The 19,608-nt window shown below is 46.2% G+C and overlaps 1 protein-coding gene across 13 annotated transcripts in view; it reads right to left on the bottom strand.

Moving 5' to 3' along the window:
- The window catches only part of Zfp618 (zinc finger protein 618), a 166,314-nt gene extending 147,235 nt beyond the window's left edge, over nucleotides 1-19,079 (bottom strand). For 12 of the 13 annotated variants that reach the window (XM_008763813.4, XM_017593751.3, XM_039111067.2 and 9 more), the window contains exon 1: nucleotides 18,950-19,079. In XM_008763813.4, the coding sequence (XP_008762035.1) occupies nucleotides 18,950-18,982 (33 nt within the window). In that variant the 5' untranslated portion in view covers nucleotides 18,983-19,079. Of the gene's footprint in view, nucleotides 1-2,098; nucleotides 2,169-18,949 lie in introns of all 13 variants that reach the window. The other variant, XM_063261303.1, reaches the window with a different exon arrangement.
- Between the last annotated feature and the right edge of the window lie 529 nt (nucleotides 19,080-19,608).

Genomic DNA, 19,608 nt, shown 5'->3' with positions numbered 1-19,608 from the left:
AAAAGACAGACGATTCCTGTGCTGTGTAAATCACCCAGCCGGGCCTACATATAAACACTGGCATACACACTTAAACCAGCACACGACTATTAAAAGAAAAGGACAAAAACAACATACTTAGAATAAAAACCACAGGCCAATCTCGCTAATGAACACAGACACGTAACACCACGAGATAACCCAGGATGGATTAAAAGAATGAACCACTGTGAATAAGATGGGTTCCTTCCAGGATAGTTTAATACTCGAAAACCTATTAATATAATTCATCACATCAGCAGATCAAAGGCAGAAAGAAAAAAAACATACGGCCATCTGGGTACATAATGAAAAGGCGTTTGTTAAAAATTCGCCATCCCTTTCCCCCTTATTGCTAAGTAGCTCTATAGTGGGGGAGGGGCAAGTCACTGTTACAAGGGGAAAATTTCGAATATGGAAAAGTGAGAATCACTCCCATAGCACAGCCCACACCTCCAAACTGATAGAATTCTACAAGCAAAGAGCTCTTGGCAGCTCAGAAGGACACCTACTTAGGGATACCATGTCTCTGAAACCACAATCAAACACTAGAATTTTGCCCACTGAAGTAACAATAAAACAAGGCTGTATTCTTGCTATTACTCTAATTATTCTAAGTGTGGTCGATGGGTCAGATAAAGTGGGGGAGGAGCGGCAAGGCTGAATGGCATTTACACACGTTGGAGCCTATCTAGAATCCACTGAAAGTGAGGAAATAACTCAAGGTGCCCTCTAGCAGAACCAACACAAGACCAACTGTTCCCTGGGTGGAGTGGCTCAGGCCTTAAATCTCACCTACTTGGGGGAAGAAGCTAAGACAGAAGGATGGCCAGTTCAAGAGCTGGTCAGGCTACAAAGTGAGTTCAAAGCCAGCCTAGGAAACTGTGATCCTCCTCCCCCACCATGTGTCCAAATATAGGACTGGAGAGATGGCTCTGCTATGGCTCTATACCCTAGCAGGCAAGAGGAAAAGGAAAAAAAAAAAGAAAAACTTCCTATATATTCCAACTTGGTAGATTACATTGTATACAATGAGAAAAATTGTCCCATTACAATTGCAGCAAAAAATACCAAATGTCTGGCTGGAACGCAAGACATTATTAATATCCAAAAATTACATGAAAACCTATAAAACTGATGAGTCTTACACAGTAGTGTGAACAAGGACGAAGAGCCATGCTATTGGCCAAAAACTAGGATATAGTAAGAGTTCCTCTCCATACCTACAGACCTCAAGTTGGTCTATAAATTTAACACAAATACAGTCATGAACACAAAGCCACATCCGATGTCTCTTCCTCCAAGAACTTGTCTTTCCCAGGGTTCCCCTTGCCATGCTACAGCCTCGGCACCCAATCAAGGGCACAGAGCTTCCAACAGCTCAAGACAGGGTATGCCGAGCAGAGTCTGCACTGACTGGAGCTCGGCTCCCCTCACAGGCAGGACATGGTGGGCACAAACACTGGGCAGATGGATGTACAAGAAAGGGCATCAGCATTAGAGATGAAATGCCAGCACAGAAGAGGGAAGGAGACTCATTATGAGTGAATTCTAGTAAACAAGACAGGATTTTAAATATCTTAGTGAAAGCCTAGTGTTTGTATAAACAGCAACGTGAAGACAAACATAAACTAAGCAGGGGTCATTCGGGAAAGGTGGACAATATAGGATTATAGTTGAGCATAAACTGTTTCCTTCACTGAAACCTTCTGTTAGTAACAAAACCAAGACCTTTAAAAAAAAAAAAAAAACACAGGGTGCCATGCTGACCTGGGACTCACTGTGTTAACTAGGCTACTTCCGGCCCAGCCTCCCAAATGCTAGGATTACAGGTGTGCCTTAGCACCTAGCAAGATACTCTTTTCAAAGACTTTGTTTCTTTCCCAAGCCAACAGAGGTCCCTAAGCATCCTCCAATAACGCCTATAAAAGAGACAGGACAGCCGGAAACATCCCACTGACATTCATGCTTGACCTAGTCATCTCTCTTTGGAAATAAAGCAAAAGGAGATGATCTTAGACACCAACTGGTTCTCGATATGGAAGATGTAAACTTATGGAAATGAAAATTGAGGACCAACCTTAACCTCCAACAACACAGCATGGGTGAGATGTGTTACATCAATTCTCTTCTACAAGCATCGCCTAGTCCTGAGAAGTATTAAAAAGACAAGGTAGAGCAAAATTGTAATACACTGTGAGTTGGATAATAAGAAATACGCTTATAAAATACCTAGAAGAAAATGTTTCAAGGTTTCACCTCCGTGAGGAATGTAAGGGAGGGGGTTTGTTTCAGACAAGCTTTTATTTCTTGTTTTCTGATTCTGGTGGACTTGTCGGGTTATGTAAATATTTACCATCTCCTTCACATTATTAGCCATCTTGGCATGCTAAGTAAAAGGTTAAGTACATTCACATTGCTGTGCAGTTAACACAGGAGCTTTCCAAATGGAAACCTCTGTATTCACTAAACAACTTCCCACCTCTTCCTCCAGCTCCCAGCAAGCATTTTCCTTTGCGTTATTGAATCTGACTATGAAATCTCAAATAAGTGGGATCATAGAACATGTGGGCTTTTTCTTTCCTAAGGTTGAATAGTACTCCGCTGTATAGATATACCGTATTTATTTAACTTCTGTATACATTCATCATAGATGGCTGCCCTGTGTGTTATAGGGTGATTCTGTATTTCATTTATATGAGAACTCACCAGCTACATCAACCATCAGGTTTCAGTCTCTCCACATTCTTGCCAACACTTATTCCTGTACTCCCTCCCTCTTCCCCCCATCTCCCTACATCCCCCCACCCCCGCAGCCCATTCTGCACCTGTCCTGTTTCCCTCATTATGGGTTTGAACTGCATTTCCCCAGACTGGCCACACTGAGCACTGTGTCCTCATGTCGCATGTTTGTTGCTAACTAAGTACTGTCTATGGGGACCTCTCTACCTGAATCCTTTAGCTGTTTTTCAATTGAGTTGTTCTGTTGTTGCTGTGTGCGTGTGCGTGCATGTGCGTGCATGCGTGTGTGTTTGTGTGTGCATGTGTGTATGTGCGCGAATGTGTGTGTGTGTTTTGTTATACGATTTCCTCCTTCTTCTCCTTCTCCTTCTCATCCTCCTCCTCCCCTTCCTCCTCCTTTTCACTCTCTGGTGTTTTGAAACAGGCTGGTATGTAGCACAGGCTGGTCCTGAACTCAGTCTGCAGCTGAGAATGACCGTCACCTGGGGATGCTCCTGCCTGTACCTGCAGAGCGCTGGGGTTACAGTGTGTCAGCACACTTGACTACACAGAGTTGCTGCTGTTGTCTCACCTATAGCTTGAATATTAACTCCTTGTTAAATATGCATCTCCTGCCCTCCCATGGCTTGTGGACTTTTTTTTTATCCACTATAAATTCTTAATCCAAAAAAAAAAAACAAAAACAAAAAAAACAAAAAACAAAACAAAACAAAACAAAAAAAAAAAAAAAAACCTAAGCCTGATATAAGAAAAAGAGAGAGAGAAAGAAAACACAATTTAAGACAGAAAAACATTTTAGTTAACCACCACCAGTACTAGGTGACGAAAGTTGGTTTTTAAAAAAATAGAAACTGGAAAATAAATGACATTAAATCCAAAGAACAGAGATTGTGTGTGTGTGTGTGTGTGTGTGTGTGTTAGGAGTTTGAGGCTGGTTCAAACTGTCTCAGAAAACAAAATCAACAACAAAGGATCCAAAGAGAGGACAGTCAAGAAGACACTTAATGCCAGCCCTGATGACCTGAGCTCCAGCCCCTGGAGCCACACGGGGTGGTGTGGGGTGGGGGCACTGATTTCCACAAGCTGTCCTCTGACAACCACACACAGACCATGGTACACATAGACCTCTCCCACACCTGTGTACACATGGTAAGTAAATAAAGGGTTAAAAAGCAAACAGCTTCCAGGAACCGCCCAGGAGCAGCACCCTGTGGGGGAGGGGCCACCATAAGCTAAGGTCCTTCAAACCCTGAGTAGCTCCTCTACAGCCCAGCAATGAAAGGGCTTTTCAGGGTAGGGACCAGGAGCGTCTCCTACAAAGGAGCAGTGACATGTACAAAGGTCTGTGTCAACGTGTGGATCATAATAAGGAAAAATGAGAGGAGATCAAAATCTAGCAAGACACTGAATTTGGGTATATACATATGGTAGAAACACAGTCCAGTTAAAAAAATGTTTATATTCACAGATGAAAGATATCTTGAGTTTTAAAAGCAAAAAAGCAAGCCAGCTACAGAACAGCATGCAAAATATAATCCCATTTGTGTAAAACTGTAATCATAAATACTTAAATATGTAGAAATGACTTGAATAACGTTCATCAAAATGTGAACAGTGGTTATCTCAGGATTCAGGTGATTTTTTTTAAAAGAATAATCTTCCTACTTTTCAGGACTGCGTGAACATTTTTATAATGAATGTGTTATTTTTATAGTCAGGAAAAAAAAAACCTATTTTCACTTAGGAAAAACAGGAGTGGGGAAACAACTCTGGCAAGACATTTCACATTTGGAGACCAAACTGTCTCCTCTGTGGAGGGAGCCAGAGAAGGTGTGGTCAAGAAACCCCAGGTTCGAGTCTGACCCTGATGCAAGTCAGTTTGAGCTCAGGCAGGTCAATTAGCCACTTCCTTGGTTAGTTCATCTGCGTGAAAACAGAAATGGCTTTTCTCTGTCACAGAATTACTTTGAGAATAAAGAGAGTAATACTGGGGAAGTTCTCAATTAATCCTGGTCCCTTCTCCCTTTGAATTCTTTGTTGAATGCTTCTGTAGTTGCCCCTGGCTCATATTAGGCATTCAATATGAATTGAACAGGATGGATGGATGGATGGATGGATGGATGGATGGATGGATGGATGGATGGATGTATAAACAGACAGTGAGGCAGGAGGACAGATTTCTAAAGGATTGAAGGATGGAATGCAATAGATGGTTGGTTCAGGAAATGGACTGGGACAGACATTGATTGGTGGGTAACTGGACAGCAGCCTGCATTTTCCTACGGCCACATCAACTTATCTCCTATGCTCCTTCTGTAACCACAGAGACACATCCATCCAACTCAGTGTCATGTTGGGGGTCCTCCTGAGGCCGGTACTGTTGACAAGGGCACACCTCTGAACCACCATAGTCATAGAGTGTCACAGTGAAGTGAGATCCAGGCCTGTGGAGTCATAAAGGATGCTATGACACCCACCTGCTTATACCACGCGCACACAACACACACACACACACACACACACATACACACACGTGCACACATACGCACGCACTCGCACACGCACATACGCACATACGCGCATGCGCGCGCACACACACACACACACACATGCACGCACACGCACCATGTGACTGAGACGACAGAGACACCCTGAGCCAGAACCCACATGGGCCACACTGAAATTCCCAGGCCACAGAGACCAAAAGGGGCTGATGCTGTTTCAAGCTTCTGAGTTTTTGTTTTAAGCCCCTGAGTTCTGAGGTACTTTCTTGCAGAGCAACAAATACCCAATACAAATGAGGAGGTGAGTGTGTGGGGGTGGGAGGTAGGACAGATGTGGCTGCTGGGCTCTGGGCCCCTACCCTCTCTCAGATCCGTTTGTTCTATGGCCCCCCGCTTCCCGCACTGTTCTACTCTCTCTCCCCTCGATAGTTTGTATTTCTACACTTTGCCCCACTTCTCTAATTGCCTTCTTTCCCCTGAACAAGTGGACAGTGTATAGCTTCCAAGAACACCCAGCGAAAGCTCTGGTTGTACAGCCTGAGAAACTGAGGCTCAAAGAAGGGAAAAGGATTACCCAGACTGGAGACCTAAAGCCCATGGCTATCTCTCTTCCAACTGCCTCTGGGCTCCCTGGTATCCCCAGGGTTTAGTCTTGACTCCACTTCTCACTGTCAGTCACTGTCCCCGGAGGGGTGTGAGCAACACTGGCAGGCCTGGCTGGGACACACCAGAGCTCTTGGCTGCAAGCACACCTTACATCTGTCTGGGTAGAAATTTGCATTCTGCAACCTGCAACCGGGAGGCCCTGGTTCCAAGTATGTCAAATGTAATTAATTAGAGCAAACCTGCAACTGTTTTCAAACGCCGTATTAAAACTCTATGCACACAGAACACACCCCGCTGGCCTGCTGAGGCTTGTTAAAGACGTGGGGAATAAAAGCCAGGGGGTCCTGAGCCTGTGCTGAACAGAATGGAGAGCAGTTCCCCCACTCCACAGCAGAACAGCAGTGTCCACAGGACTTAGGCTTAAGTCCAGCCCAGCCAACAACTCTACCCACTGCGTGTGTTATCACTGCACCCTTCCAGGCTATGGAATAGAGCATGCGGCACAGACAGGGCCTGGAATTCAGTGAGCACCAGGACCTGAATCGCTGCCACTTACGCTACCCGTGCCTCAGTGGGTACCTTACTTTATCTCCAACCTCAACTTGCTCACTTTAAAAATGTAAGAAGTCAGGGCTAGGGCCAGGGATGGCTGAATGCAAAAGTCCTGCTGCCCAAGTTCAGATCCAACATCCAGGTAAAGGGCCAGCACAGGGGCATGACTGAAACCCCCATACTGGACGACGTGACAGTCAGATCCCAGGGGCTCCATACATACACCCACATAGACACCCACACACACACCTATATAACTATGTGTGTGGCCCTGGAAAGCCACATGAGTGACTGTACTGAAAGGGATGCCAGATGTTAACTGCTTAGCCCAGTGCCTGGCATATAATACACGCTCAGCTAATATGCAGTGGCAGAAATACTTTAATGCCGAAAGAAATCCATTTGGCGAAACTAAAGTAGGATAAATACGAATGCTGCCCTGTGACCTTTGACAGAGATCGCGATTAAAAACAAAGCCACCGATGAATTTCCAACACGCGGCTCAAACCTTCGCAGCACTCAGGGTAAGAGTCTGGGCCAGAAAGTTAAACAGGTGCTGCTGGCTTTGTCCCCCTCCGAGACTGGGGACAGGTGGAAGGCTGGGAGCTAGAGGGCCTCCCGCCTGCCTGATGTGCCCATTGAGACAGCATGTTCTCTGATCCTTCTAGAAGCCCTGCTTGCTCAGCCATGATGGAACAAACCAGACTCAACAAAAGAATGGATTCAGTCCCAACTCTTAGGACTCAAAGCCCTCCGATGAGAGCCAGGTCTCCTGTCCACCTGACCCTGGGGCACATCCACACAAAGATCTCAGTTCCAGCTCAAAGACTGACTAGGCTTTGGGACCTCTGGCCGGCAGAGAAACTATCAGGAGTTGGGGGTGAGGGGACAGGGGCCTTCTAGACCAGTTTCTGCCTGCCCTGTTGGTTTCACTTTCTTCCAAACTTCCTGGCTAATGTTTAGGGGTCTCGGTAAGCGGAATGGGATGCTCTCTAACTCTCCCCTCTACATGACTAACCTTTCTCCCGTCCTCTGTGTGCACAGCACTCTGCTAAGTTCCCACGCCCTGTTTCCCCAGCTCAGGCATACCCTACCACCCCACCCAGCATCTTCAGTCTCCCGCCAAGACTGGAGTCCTGTACTCTGTCCAGTTCCTGCCGGAGGCTGCTGTGTGACAACTCTGGATAAGCCTCACACTCGCTCTCTGGGGATTTACTTCCTCAACCACACAGGACTGGTGGCTTCGATCAGCACTACCCGGTAGACACAGACTATCAGCTCAGCTGGCGATTGCAGAGACCCTAACGGCCGGCCGCATTTGCATTGCCTTTTCCTTGCAGTGGTTGTCATTGCTGTTTAAAGAAAATGAAGGCTGGGGTTGGGGATTTAGCTCAGTGGTAGAGCGCTTGACTAGCAAGCGCAAGGCCCTGGGTTCGGGTCCCAGCTCCGAAAAAAAGAAAATTAAAAAAAAAAAAAAAAGAAAGAAAGAAAATGAAGGCTAAGGGAGATGGTGGGGCCAGTAAAGTGCTTCCTGTACAAGGACCTGAGTTCAGCTCCCAGCACCCGCAGGAAAAGATGGGCCTGGATGTGCGCCTATACTCACAGCACTAGGAAGACAGAGCCAGAAGGATCCTAGAGCCAGCCAACCTAGGCTAACTGTTGAGCTGTAGGTCCCAACAGGAGAGAGACCTTGTCTCCAAAGACCAGGAGGACAGTGCTTGCGGATGACGCCTGAGGTTGATCTCTGGCTTCTACACGTGCACACACGCATGCGCACACACACTTGCACGGACACATAAAATATGCACACAAACATACACATCTGAACAAGTGGATGGACAGATGGGTGGAAAGAAAAGGAAACCGGAGAATGAACTTGAAGAGTATATCTATCTTATTTACGCCATTGTGGAAGAGCATCTCCATCTGTCACCGATATTACAAATTGTAATTGGCATCAGTCGGACTTTTTCCTCACTTAAGTCTTTAAAATCTGATGTGAATCTACTGGCCACACCTCAACTAGTGGTTTCTAGAATATACTAGAGGGCAGGGGCTCGGACCATCTTCCTGGTCCTGGTATAGACTCAGGCAGAAAGGAGGTCAGATAGGCAGGCAGATCCACCTTAACACCAGTGGTACACAGAGGAAGGTCCCCGGAGCCTCATTCCAAGCCGGTCTCAGTTTTATTTCTGATCGGTTTTGTGCTCTGCTTTTCCAGCATCCACTGGAAGAAACACCCACACAAATACACTTAACTTTTGATAGTTATTTTTTGCCAGATGACGAAATTAAAAGAAAAAAAAAAACCAACATTCAACTATGTCTTCATTTCTTCTCTCTGGCCATTCATTCTAAGCAACCTGCTTACATCAAGTTGGCTCACAAAAAAACTCTGAGCACCAAATAAAGCCAGGCACAAATTCATCACAAAATAATCCAATGAAAAATTCCTACCATCCCTCCTCCAGTTTTCTAGAAATCTACTGGGAAGATGGGGATTTGGACACTAGGGCTCAGAGAGAAAGATGAGTGGCCAGCTCCTCGGGTGAGCTGTCCTGGACATTAACATCCAGAGTGTGAGGCCCGAACAGTTCCTGACCGTGCATACGATGTGCACACTGTACACCCGGGATTGGGGTACTGCCAGCATTCCCTCTTGGCTCTGTCCAGGCCCAGGGCTGATACCCAAGGATGCCAGCCTAGCCTGCATCCCTGCCTGGGTTCAAAATGCTACCCAGAGATGTTCCTGTGTGGTCCACAGCCCAGTGGGAGCCTGGCATCACCTGACCCCACCTATTCTCTCTAGCTCATATGAGGTCCCATTCTGCTTGTTCAGCCAAAATATTTATATCATTTTTCTGTTGACTCAATACTATTCTCCCCTCATTCTCCCTCCTTCCCTGTGTAAGAAAAGACCAGAGTCATTGCCAGTGTGCTCCTCGGGGTCTCTTTGGTCCCTGAAGCTCTTCGGAGTCTGTCACATACTAAGAAGCACACTGAAGTTTTGTGGTTTAAAAGCATCAATGTGTCATCCCTGTTCCCTCCTGTGAAGGGATCTCACCAGCCCATTTCCCAGATGTGGAAATTAAGACAAAAGAGGGCTAAGGCATCCCCTCTGTGGTATGAGTATACAAACAACAAACATGTCACAAGCCCACACCACTTCCAGAGATGCCAGGGCCTGCCATGCCCCTTTGCTGTCATCTGCACTGTGCCACTGATGGAGAGACACCCTCTCTATGCCTCCACCAGCACCCTCCCTTTGAAACTTGATCAGTCTGCTTGGTTCAGGCTGAGAAGCAGGCCATCCAGCCCAGCTTTGATGGCAGCCCCAAGGGTGTCTAATTATAACAAGGAAGGGAGGAGCCAGGATTCTCTGGCTATTTCTCAAGACCAAATTAGGTTTAATTCCTTTTAACACAGGGTATGTGCAGATTTCAGGGGAAGGACTCGTTGTAGAATCAAGAAATCTGTGTTTTTTAATCCCACCTCTGCCTAATTGCTAAGTTTGGGAACAAGTCACTCCACCTTCCTTCCCCAGTCTGCATTCCTCTGTTTGTGTGTTTGGGGGTAGGGGTGAGACATGACTTAGTTCCAGAATGACAAACTGGTTCATGTCTCATGCTAAACTCAAGTGATAGAGAGCCTTGTACTAAGATGCACACTGAGGCTACTGGTCAAGTCAATGAAAAGGAAGGTCACGATTGATTAGTGATGTCTGCCACAGGCTTGAAAATGGGAAGTGATGGAATGTATGCTACCCATTTACCATTCCTGCATCAGGAAGCAGGAAAGCAGCACAAGGATGATGGAAAGCCCCTTGTCTGATATAAAGGTATCATTCACATCCCCCAACCATAAACATCACTATCATCAATGGGATTGTTGTCCCCACACTATAAGTAAGGAATTAAATAACCAGCAAAGAAAAAAGCACTCTGGCCAAGATTCCCAAACGATCAAGTGACACGGAGAATGAGGACTAAGCCTTGTCCCTCCTACTCTGACCTGTTCAATCAGCCCTTGGAGATGTCACACTGGTGTTCTGCAGTGGGGAGGACAGCGCCTCTGTGTAGCTCCAGAGAAGAAGCCACTCACTCTCAAGGCTTTACCTCTTCCCCCACGGGGATATCTGCCCCTTAGAAATGGTCATAGCAAAATGATGGCCACACACCCAAAGACACAGCAGGAAAGGGGATGTGAAGTCAGAGTTCCAGACACTTCTCTAGGTGAAGGACTATCCTCTCCACTCTGTTGCCAAGGCCAGCCAAGGCGAAGAAGAGTTTGGAACTCTCTAGGTCACAGCATAGGCCACAGAAGCTGGGCAAGTCATCTGTGGAAAAAGCATTAGCACATGGATGCAGCACCTCACCTCAGAACCGGAAGAGGTGTGGGCAGAAGAGATGGCTCAGGAGACAACGTGCTTGGTGCACACAAATGAAGGCCTGAGTTCAGATCCCCGGGGCCCACGTAAAGTCCACACATAAGAGCACATGCCTGTAACTCCAACACTGTCTCAAGAAACAGGCTGGAAAAGCAACTAAGGAAGACACCTGATGTCAGACCTCTGGCCTCCACACATGGGCCTCCACACATGAGCCTTCACATACACACACACACACACAGGTACACACACACACACACACACACACACACACACAATATGAAAATAGGAGTGAAGGTTAAAGATAAACAGGCCTTAAAATGAGGGTCCTGCTCCCTTGGTGAACTAGGGCACAAATTGTCAAAATGATAACGTTTCACATGAAACAGAAAGAAATTAAGCAAACAAACGATATTCTCAGTTTTCCATCATTAATTTTAGCCAGAGTTTGGCATCTGCAACACAGAATTGAACCAGAAATGCATCTGGCTGAGCATCAAATCACACAGCCAACTAAGTCTGAGGGCCCTTGTGTCCAACGTTCGGCAAACAGCCCCCTGGCAAGCAGCTAAGACTCTCCTCAAGCAAACACAGGCACAGCTGGCATGTTACCTCCACGAGGTGCTGGCTGTGTCCCACTCACTCTCTGCACCTCCGCCAAGTGGAGGGTGACTCCTGCTGGCTTCCAAGTCAGTCTAAAGAAATACTAACTCCTGAGACTGCTCAGGGAGATGGCTCGGTTAGGAAAGCACTTGCTAAGTAGACATCAAAGACCAGGGTTCAACCCCCAGAATCTGCATTTTTAAAAAAGCCAAGTGTAATAGCCTATAACCCCAAAAGAGGACCCTCAGAGATTTTAGGCCAGCCAAGTTAGCTGAGTGGGAAAGCTCTTATGGCCAAAACAGTAAATAAACACGGTAGAGAGCAACTGAGACTACTGGATGTCAATCTGGATGCAAGCACACATGCACACAGAGCAATACTGTAGGACCGGAGAGCTGTCCTAGCAGGTAAAACGCTGTGCAAGTATGAAGGAAGTCCTGAGTTCAGCTCCCAACACTCACATAAGTGCCAGGGACGGTAGCTTGTACTTGTAACCCTGGGGGATGCGGTAGAGACAGAAGGGTCCTGGTGGCTTGCTGGCCAGCCAGTTTGGTTGAACTGTGAACTCCATGTTCAGGGAGATACCCCACCCCAAGAAAAGGTGGAAAGTGCTGGAAGACACCTAAAGGGGACCTCAGGCCTCCACATACACACTTACAGGCCAGCACATCTGCACGCACACGCACACACACACACACACACACACACACACACACACACACACGGATGCAGTGGGGACAGAAGACTGGTAATATCATCAAAGGAACTTTAAAAATCTCCAAGACATGTAAAGTCAAGAGAAGCCTACTCCCTACCCTATTGAGGCTTCCATTTAACCTTTTTTTCCAAGAGAGCCTGGAGCTTCAAAGCCAACTGTTAAAAAAAAAACACAAACAAAAACAAAAACACAAACAAGAGAGAAAATAAATAAAGCCACTGCTTATGACTCCCTAAGAAGACCCTGGTTTGAACCCAGATTGGCCATCCACTCTTCACTGGACTCAATTCCAGCTGAGCTATTTCCAAAAGTCAAATTAAGTCATCAAATATTAACTGAGCCTCTGCTCTGTGCCAGACCCCGAGATGAATAAGCCATGATCTCCAGCCCTAAGGAAGTCACCAGCTGGCTAGAGAGACAGATGTGTGAATGACCACCTCAGTCCTGAATGCACAGGGTTTGAGGAGCTGAACTCCAGCTGCTAAAGAGGAATCTTCTTAAGGCTCTTAGCTGCTCTGGGACAGAAGTAAAGGAGAGAGCTCCGGGCAGGGGGCCTTAGTATGATTACACCTCTTGAAAGCCTAGGCCACTTTGAAACGGATCGGGAAAGTCTCAGCATCACTGAACAAGGATGCTGAGGCCACTGATAAAAGCCTCACCTCCAACAGTTGTAAAGCAAAACAAACAAACAAACAAAAAAAGGTGCACAGCGCGTGTGAATGTATGTATGTGCGTGTATCCTGGCATTCCCTAGAGAAAAGCATACCACCCCACCTTTTCAAGAAAAGCCTCCAGGTTTCCAGAACTAGTCTAAATAGTATCAGCGAAACTTAGTCTCTCCAGATGGTGACCCGCCAGCCCCTTGACCAAGTGTCAACTCATATACATTGCCCCCGCCAGGGAGCTCACTGGGCCTCTGTTTCTGTTCAAGCTGCTTTACTCCATCGCTAAGTCCCCTTCGAGGTCAGGGTAACTCTCCACCTCCTTTTCCACATGCAGAAGGCGTAGCCCCAAAACCAGAAGTAACTTTCCCACAGTGACACACACAGCTCACCATGAGGTGGATTTCAGAGTCTGATCCTAGATTTCCATGTTGCCAAAGGTGTAACCATCAGAATCTTTCCGAGCATCTATCTGAGTCCAGGGCTGACTTGAGATAACTTCCTGATGGCTTCGCATTTCACTTAAGAAACAGATCTCTCTGACACCTTTCCAGGCTGTCCTTCTCCTCGCCCCACCCTCTTCTTACCTCTTTCAGACAACACTTTACCTGGACCCCACCTCCAGGGACTGCCCTCCTGCAATGCTCAGCTTCACCCCCACAAGCATGCACACACAAACACACACACTCACAGGTACGAGTGTGCATTCACGCCTGCACACACGCCCGCCACACCCTACTGCCGCTGTCCAGCCGCTGTCATTTTCATCTAAGAGAACAGAGGCATGGCGCAGACTGAGCAGAACTGGTTACATGGTTTGACCTCCAGAGATTGAAATACTCAAATGGGGACTCAGGGATGAAGTCCCAGCAATGATGCCACCGGGACTGAAGAGCATCGCTGACCTTCCGAGACTAACTTGAACAACTACCAGACAGAATGTGGGTTTGGCCCTGAACTGTCCACTATGGTCAGTAGCCACATGTCAATACTTAACCCCCCAAAAAACATGGCTGCCAGTCAGAACTGAGAGTCGCTACTGGAGGCAGATACTCCCAGATTTTCAATACTCCATATCCTCCCTCCAAAAGAGTGCCACATTAATTACTTTTTATATTGATAGCAGGTCAAAATAGTAGCGCCATTCAAATACAGGGTTAAGAACACATTTTACTAAAAATCAATGTCACCTGTTTCTCTTTATTCTCTTTAATAGATTACTAGAGAATGCTAAGTTACATGTGTGGGGGCAACTTGTGGTTTGAATTCTATTTCTGTTAGACCACATTGCTCTGACATGTCTAAACGATGAGACAATTGAGGGGCTAGAGAGGAAATACATTCACACAGAAAACATAAACTTCCAGAGTGATTAGAACGTACATACATAGGCTAACCCCAGACAGATTTCTCTGGCAAACTTACAAGAAAGTAGAAAATCAAAGTAACCATACAGAGAACCACACTACCTTCCATCACTTCTCCAGCACTGGGGACCCACCTCCCACCCGCCATGCACCCCATCGAGGCCAGCAAGCAGGGATCATGCCTCCCGATGTACACACCCAAGAATTCCCAGGTGTTTGAAAAGCGGTTCAAACTGGGAACAAAGCGCGGGTGGCCCAGGGCACCTACCCTACATAGTTCCCCTACAGTCAACCAAGCAATAAAGGAGAAAACAATATAAACAAGGAAGTTCAAAACACCCCCAGCACATCATGGAAGTTCATCCTAGTACCTTCGGTTTCGGAATCTTCTGACCATGAGCACCTGTAGGAAATGAATTTTCTATCACAGCCCAGCATCCTCAAGTGTAAGTTTCATGGGACGATACCTGCACACTGACAAAATATCTGTCCCTCTGTATCTGCTTCTATCCTCTCTTCTCTAAGGCTGACTGATGTACCAAGTGACTCTATGGCACACCAACAGAGAGTGACTCTGGATCTGAGATAATCAGAGGTACGCATGCCACTGGACCACAGAACCTCTGTCTCCAGAACAGGGAATCCGGAGGTGGTGTCAGCAGCTTCCTCTACACTGTGCTGAAGCAGCTACAACCAACTCCTTAAGAGTCCGAATCAGCCACGAACCAATGCATTCCTATCCTCTCGCTGGTCCGAGTGCTCATTTCACAAGCACAGCTCTACAGGAAATGGTGATTTGCCCAAGGTCACTTTGCAAGACCTTGAGAGAGGTAGCCCTGAGTACCCCACAAAGCCACTTCTCCTCACCACCGAGGAGACACACACCGGCATGAAATGCTACACCATGCAAGCACTGAGAATTCCCTGTGTGGACGAAGAGTCAGCTTATCTACACCAAGTCAAATAGGACGAGAAAGTTCTCCCTCTGAAGTCAGTGGGGGCAGCTTACGGAGGGCTGAGGCAAAACTAGAGAGGAAGCCATATCAAACCCTGGAACAGTTCGCAGCATTTCCCAAGTGGTATGAGCCATGGGCCATGTATCTTCTAGAGCCAGAAGACCAGCCATCTTTGCTGTTCTTCAAAAGCAAACCTTGTTCAACTCTACCACTGTGTAAGGGCTCAAAGTACAAACAAGCTGTTCTTCCTGGCTTGGTTCAAGTCAAACTATAAAGCGAGTCCTTGAAATTTCAAACCTTATTAGAAAAAAATCTCCTTAGGCAGAAATCAAAACATTAAGTAATAAGAGTCTCCACTGTGAGAGGGAATAAAAATGACCTTTCACCAAAATAACCCAGGCCATCATCAAATTACCACCCCGAAAGTCCAATTTGCCAAAAATTTTGGCCAATACTATATGAGAACAATAAACAGACGTGACCTAATAAAAATAGCTCCTATATCCATTTCTAGCTTCCCACACTTCATCTGAAGGAATAGATGCAGAGAGGGAGAGACCAGGCCCAGGTCAGGCCTCACCTCAGTGATACCAAGAGAAACAAAAGGGAACTGGCCCCGCCCCCAACAGGACCAGCATGCACTTCTATTTTTGCTATTTCCCTCAGAACAAACATGATGAGAATAACCAATTCTGTAAAAAGAAAAACAGAAAAAAGAAAAAAAGTCTACAAAACAAATGACTTGCAGTTTCCAGCCATAAACCATAACTACAGACAACAATACAAAATTCTCAGCAGAATAAATTGTAGAACTCTGAGTGGCAGGGCAGATTGCAGACCTACACAAAGGGATGAGCTCCAACATTCTCATTCCTTTGCACTGGAGATAACATCTTATCTCCATCCCAAACTTGTGCTGAGATACCCTTACACCATCCATCCATCCGTCTGTCCCTATGTCAGTCCTCCTCCAGCCCTGCTCTGCATGAGCCCACTATCTCATGAGGCCTCTAGAACTCCAAAAATTGACTGTCAAGACATTCCCTAAATAATTCAAGAGAAGAAATTTTAATTATGCACTTAAAGAAAAACAATGAAACAACAACAAAGGCTCATGCCAAATATGTCAGAATGTGGCCCGTCAGTCCTGAAGGATTTTGTTACAAAAAAACAAACAAACAAAAAAACAATCAAACAAGCAAACAAACAAAAAAAAAAAAACCAACCAACAACAACAAAAAAAATAAAAAAAATGTAAAATTTCTCAAATGCAATTTTGATGCTGGGAACTAGCAAACCTATGCCAATGTTAAATTCATTCTACAGAATTAGCAGCCCTTCCAAAACCGAGTTTCCATAAAACAAATTGGTAAGGCATGGAGCAGGACCACCAAACCTCCAAGACCCACTAGCTGTTGATCACCCGTTGAGGGTGGTCCATCTCCACCCCAGGTAACCCATCATAGCTCCAACTGCAAGTCCTACAAGGTCCTCCCAAGTGCTATTAGCACACTCCATTTGGACTGAAAATTTTGAACTTTTTTCTATTCAAAAAAAAAAAAAAAAAAACTCAGCACATCCAATCAGACTAAATTATCACAAATTTCCCTTTATCTCAGAGCAGATCTTATTCTCTTGTGTCAAATTTCAATCCAGTCAATATTTGTCCCTTGAAATTTTTTTCTCTTTTTTGTTTCACCTCCATTTGATTCATCTTAAGGCCAAAACCTCCACATAAAATATTGTGTGTAAAAATGCTTTCAAATTCCCAAGGCAAGCATCTCTGGGTTTGGCTTTTGTGTGTATTCTGATTAGTTTTTCTTTCAAAGAAAATAATAAATTTTGCTGCTAGAAACAGCTGAGTTGGTGTTTCAGTTCATTTCTTCAGCAAAGTGTTCTTACCAGGGAAGATGGATTCAAATCAGAATTTTCATCTCTGCCATTCTTTCTCCCACCTTTTTTTCTTACTGGGTCAGTAAAATTTGTGGAATTTTCTGTTGTTGTTACAAACCCCCTCCCTTCAATAGACACATACACACAAACACAATCTCCAGATGATCAAAGCTAATGGATTTCCTCTTTCTTGACAGTAATACAAAATTTCAAAAATAAAAAATATTAATGAATTATCCAACCCCACATCACAAAGAAACCTGAAGCCAATCTGAATTTTTTTTAAAAAAGGAACTGATAATAATATTTTAATTGGACGAGAAAACAAAATCGAGAAGGAGAAATTCTCCTCTTTAACAAGGATTTTTTAAAAATCCTTATCTCCATCAATTGATTCACTTGTGTGTCGTACAAAAAAAAATGGGCTTCTGTGAATCCACTGTTAGTTTTTCATAATAATGTTAATTATGCATATCTTATTTTAATGGCGGCCTCTCCTACAAATCTGTGAGCTACTCAGTTTGTACAATATATGAATTGACATTTTTCTCCACTGAATATTGCTCAAGAAAAGGTCCCTGACATTTTCTAGATAAAACAACAACAAAACAAGAGATGCCTGGATCTTGCAGCAAACAAAATCAGGAAACAGTCATAATTATTCCATCAAAGCAAAACACACACACACACACACACACACACACACACACACACTCACAAAACCTAACAAAAAACAGAAAAAGACCAGCAGGATTTCACTCTAACTTTTCCAATTTCTGTTTTTCTTTAAAATCTCAGGAGTTAAATGCAGTAAAATGTAAATGAAAAAATTTAAACCTACAATTTTTGGGTGTGTCCATTTTAGGATCTATTTTCTCTTATAAATCCTTTTTTCTTGGAAATGGAAAAACTTTGAACGCTGCCAAATAGCAAAATTAGTCATTTTTGCCCACGGAGCAAAACAAGTCGCAAATTATAATGAAACACAATTTCTAATTGCTTCATAAAGCCAATTCTCCCAGCTTTCCCTAAACTGAACTATTTCCCTCTTTCCTCATCCCAATTATTAATTTCTTTTTACCTAAATTAAAATGACTTGGGTACCTAAACTGTCTTTGCTTTTAGGAGGTATTTTTGCTTTCTCCCCTTCAAGAATTGAATTCATTCAAATTCCAGCTTAATTTTCATTTACATATTATCTGGATTTAGCTGCAGAAATAAAAATTGTCTCCATGTTCCTTCAAAGATCAAAGTGAAAATTTTCACCCCAAAAAAGATAGAAAAAAAAAAGAATCTTTTCCACCATCCACCAGCTTGTTGATGAAACTTTGGAAAAAATAAGAAATAAAAAATATTTCTTTTCAATTTTAATTTCTTTTTTTTTAATTTACAAAATAGTATCCTCTAGGTGGCGTCGTTTTAATGGGAAAAAACTACCGTTTGAAGAAAAATTAGAAAAAAAAATTGAGAGAAGGAAATATGGCCTTAAAAAAAAAAAAAAAAGATTGTTGCAAAGATGGGGGGCCTGGAAGGAAAGCTCTCCAGGGGGAGTCACCAGGACCCTGAGCGCAGAGAGGGTCAAGGGGAAATTGCAAATTTCGGGGAAGAGGGAGATCTGGAAGAAGGTTGCATTTTCGCAAAATCTGAATTGTCCAAACTGCAATGGCTGCTCCGTGCTCTCGCCGCTTTGTTTCTGGGCTCCGGTCCGAGCTGAGGGCGGCGGGGGCGCCGGGTGCGGTGTCCCCGTCAGCCTCGGCCGCCGCCCCCGCGTCGCCCGCGCCCCGCAGCGTCCCGGGGGGCCGCTCCCGCACCTCGGCCGCCCGACCCCGCTCCGGAGACCCCCGCGGGCGCCCGCACTCGCCATCCCGCGGGGCTGCCGCGGCCCCCGCCCCGGCCCCGGCTCCAGTCCCGGCCCCGGCCGGGGCCCCGGCCCCACGTTACCTGCGGAGCCGCCGCGCTGTCCGGCTGGCTCATCGGTCTGTTCCGGAGGAGGCGGCCCCGGCGCGTCCTGCTCCTCCCGGGCCGGGCTGCGCCGCGCGCACAATGCCGCTGCCAACGCCGCCGCTGCCGCTGCCGCCGCCGCTACCGCTCCCTCCTCCGCCCGCCCCGCGCGGGCCGGGGGGCGGGGGCCGGGGGCGCCGGGGAGGACCGCCTCGGGGACCGCAGATCGCCCCGCCGGCCCGTGCCCGCCGCGCCGCGCCGCGCCCCGCACCACCCCCGCCGGCCTCCGAGCCGCTGCCGGCCCCCGGCCTCTCCTCGGCCTCCGCCGCCGGCCTCCGCGCCGCCCCACACCGCACACAAAGCCGCCGGTTCCCCGCGCCGCCGGCGGCCCCCCAAACTTTCCCGCGCCAGCCCCGCGCGCGGGGCATTTGCTCACGTGGGGCGGGTGTGGGGGCACAGAAAAGTTTTGGGGAGCGGCCTCTGGTGGGAAAGAAGGGGTTAATGGGAACGCCTCTCCCCACAAGCACCCCCACCCCCCAAATCAGATTGATATTTTTTTAAATAAAAGTTTTGAGGAGCGCAATTGGAAAACTTCCTGGGAATATTCGGATAGCCTTGGCTGCCCCTAAGCCCCCCATCCCCACGGTGCGCAGATAAAT

The sequence above is a fragment of the Rattus norvegicus genome, chromosome 5, assembly GCF_036323735.1.
Source record: "Rattus norvegicus strain BN/NHsdMcwi chromosome 5, GRCr8, whole genome shotgun sequence".
Classification (NCBI taxonomy): Eukaryota; Metazoa; Chordata; class Mammalia; order Rodentia; family Muridae; genus Rattus; species Rattus norvegicus.
Note: the sequence above shows the minus strand (reverse complement) of the source record. Positions and strands in the feature narration are given on the sequence as shown.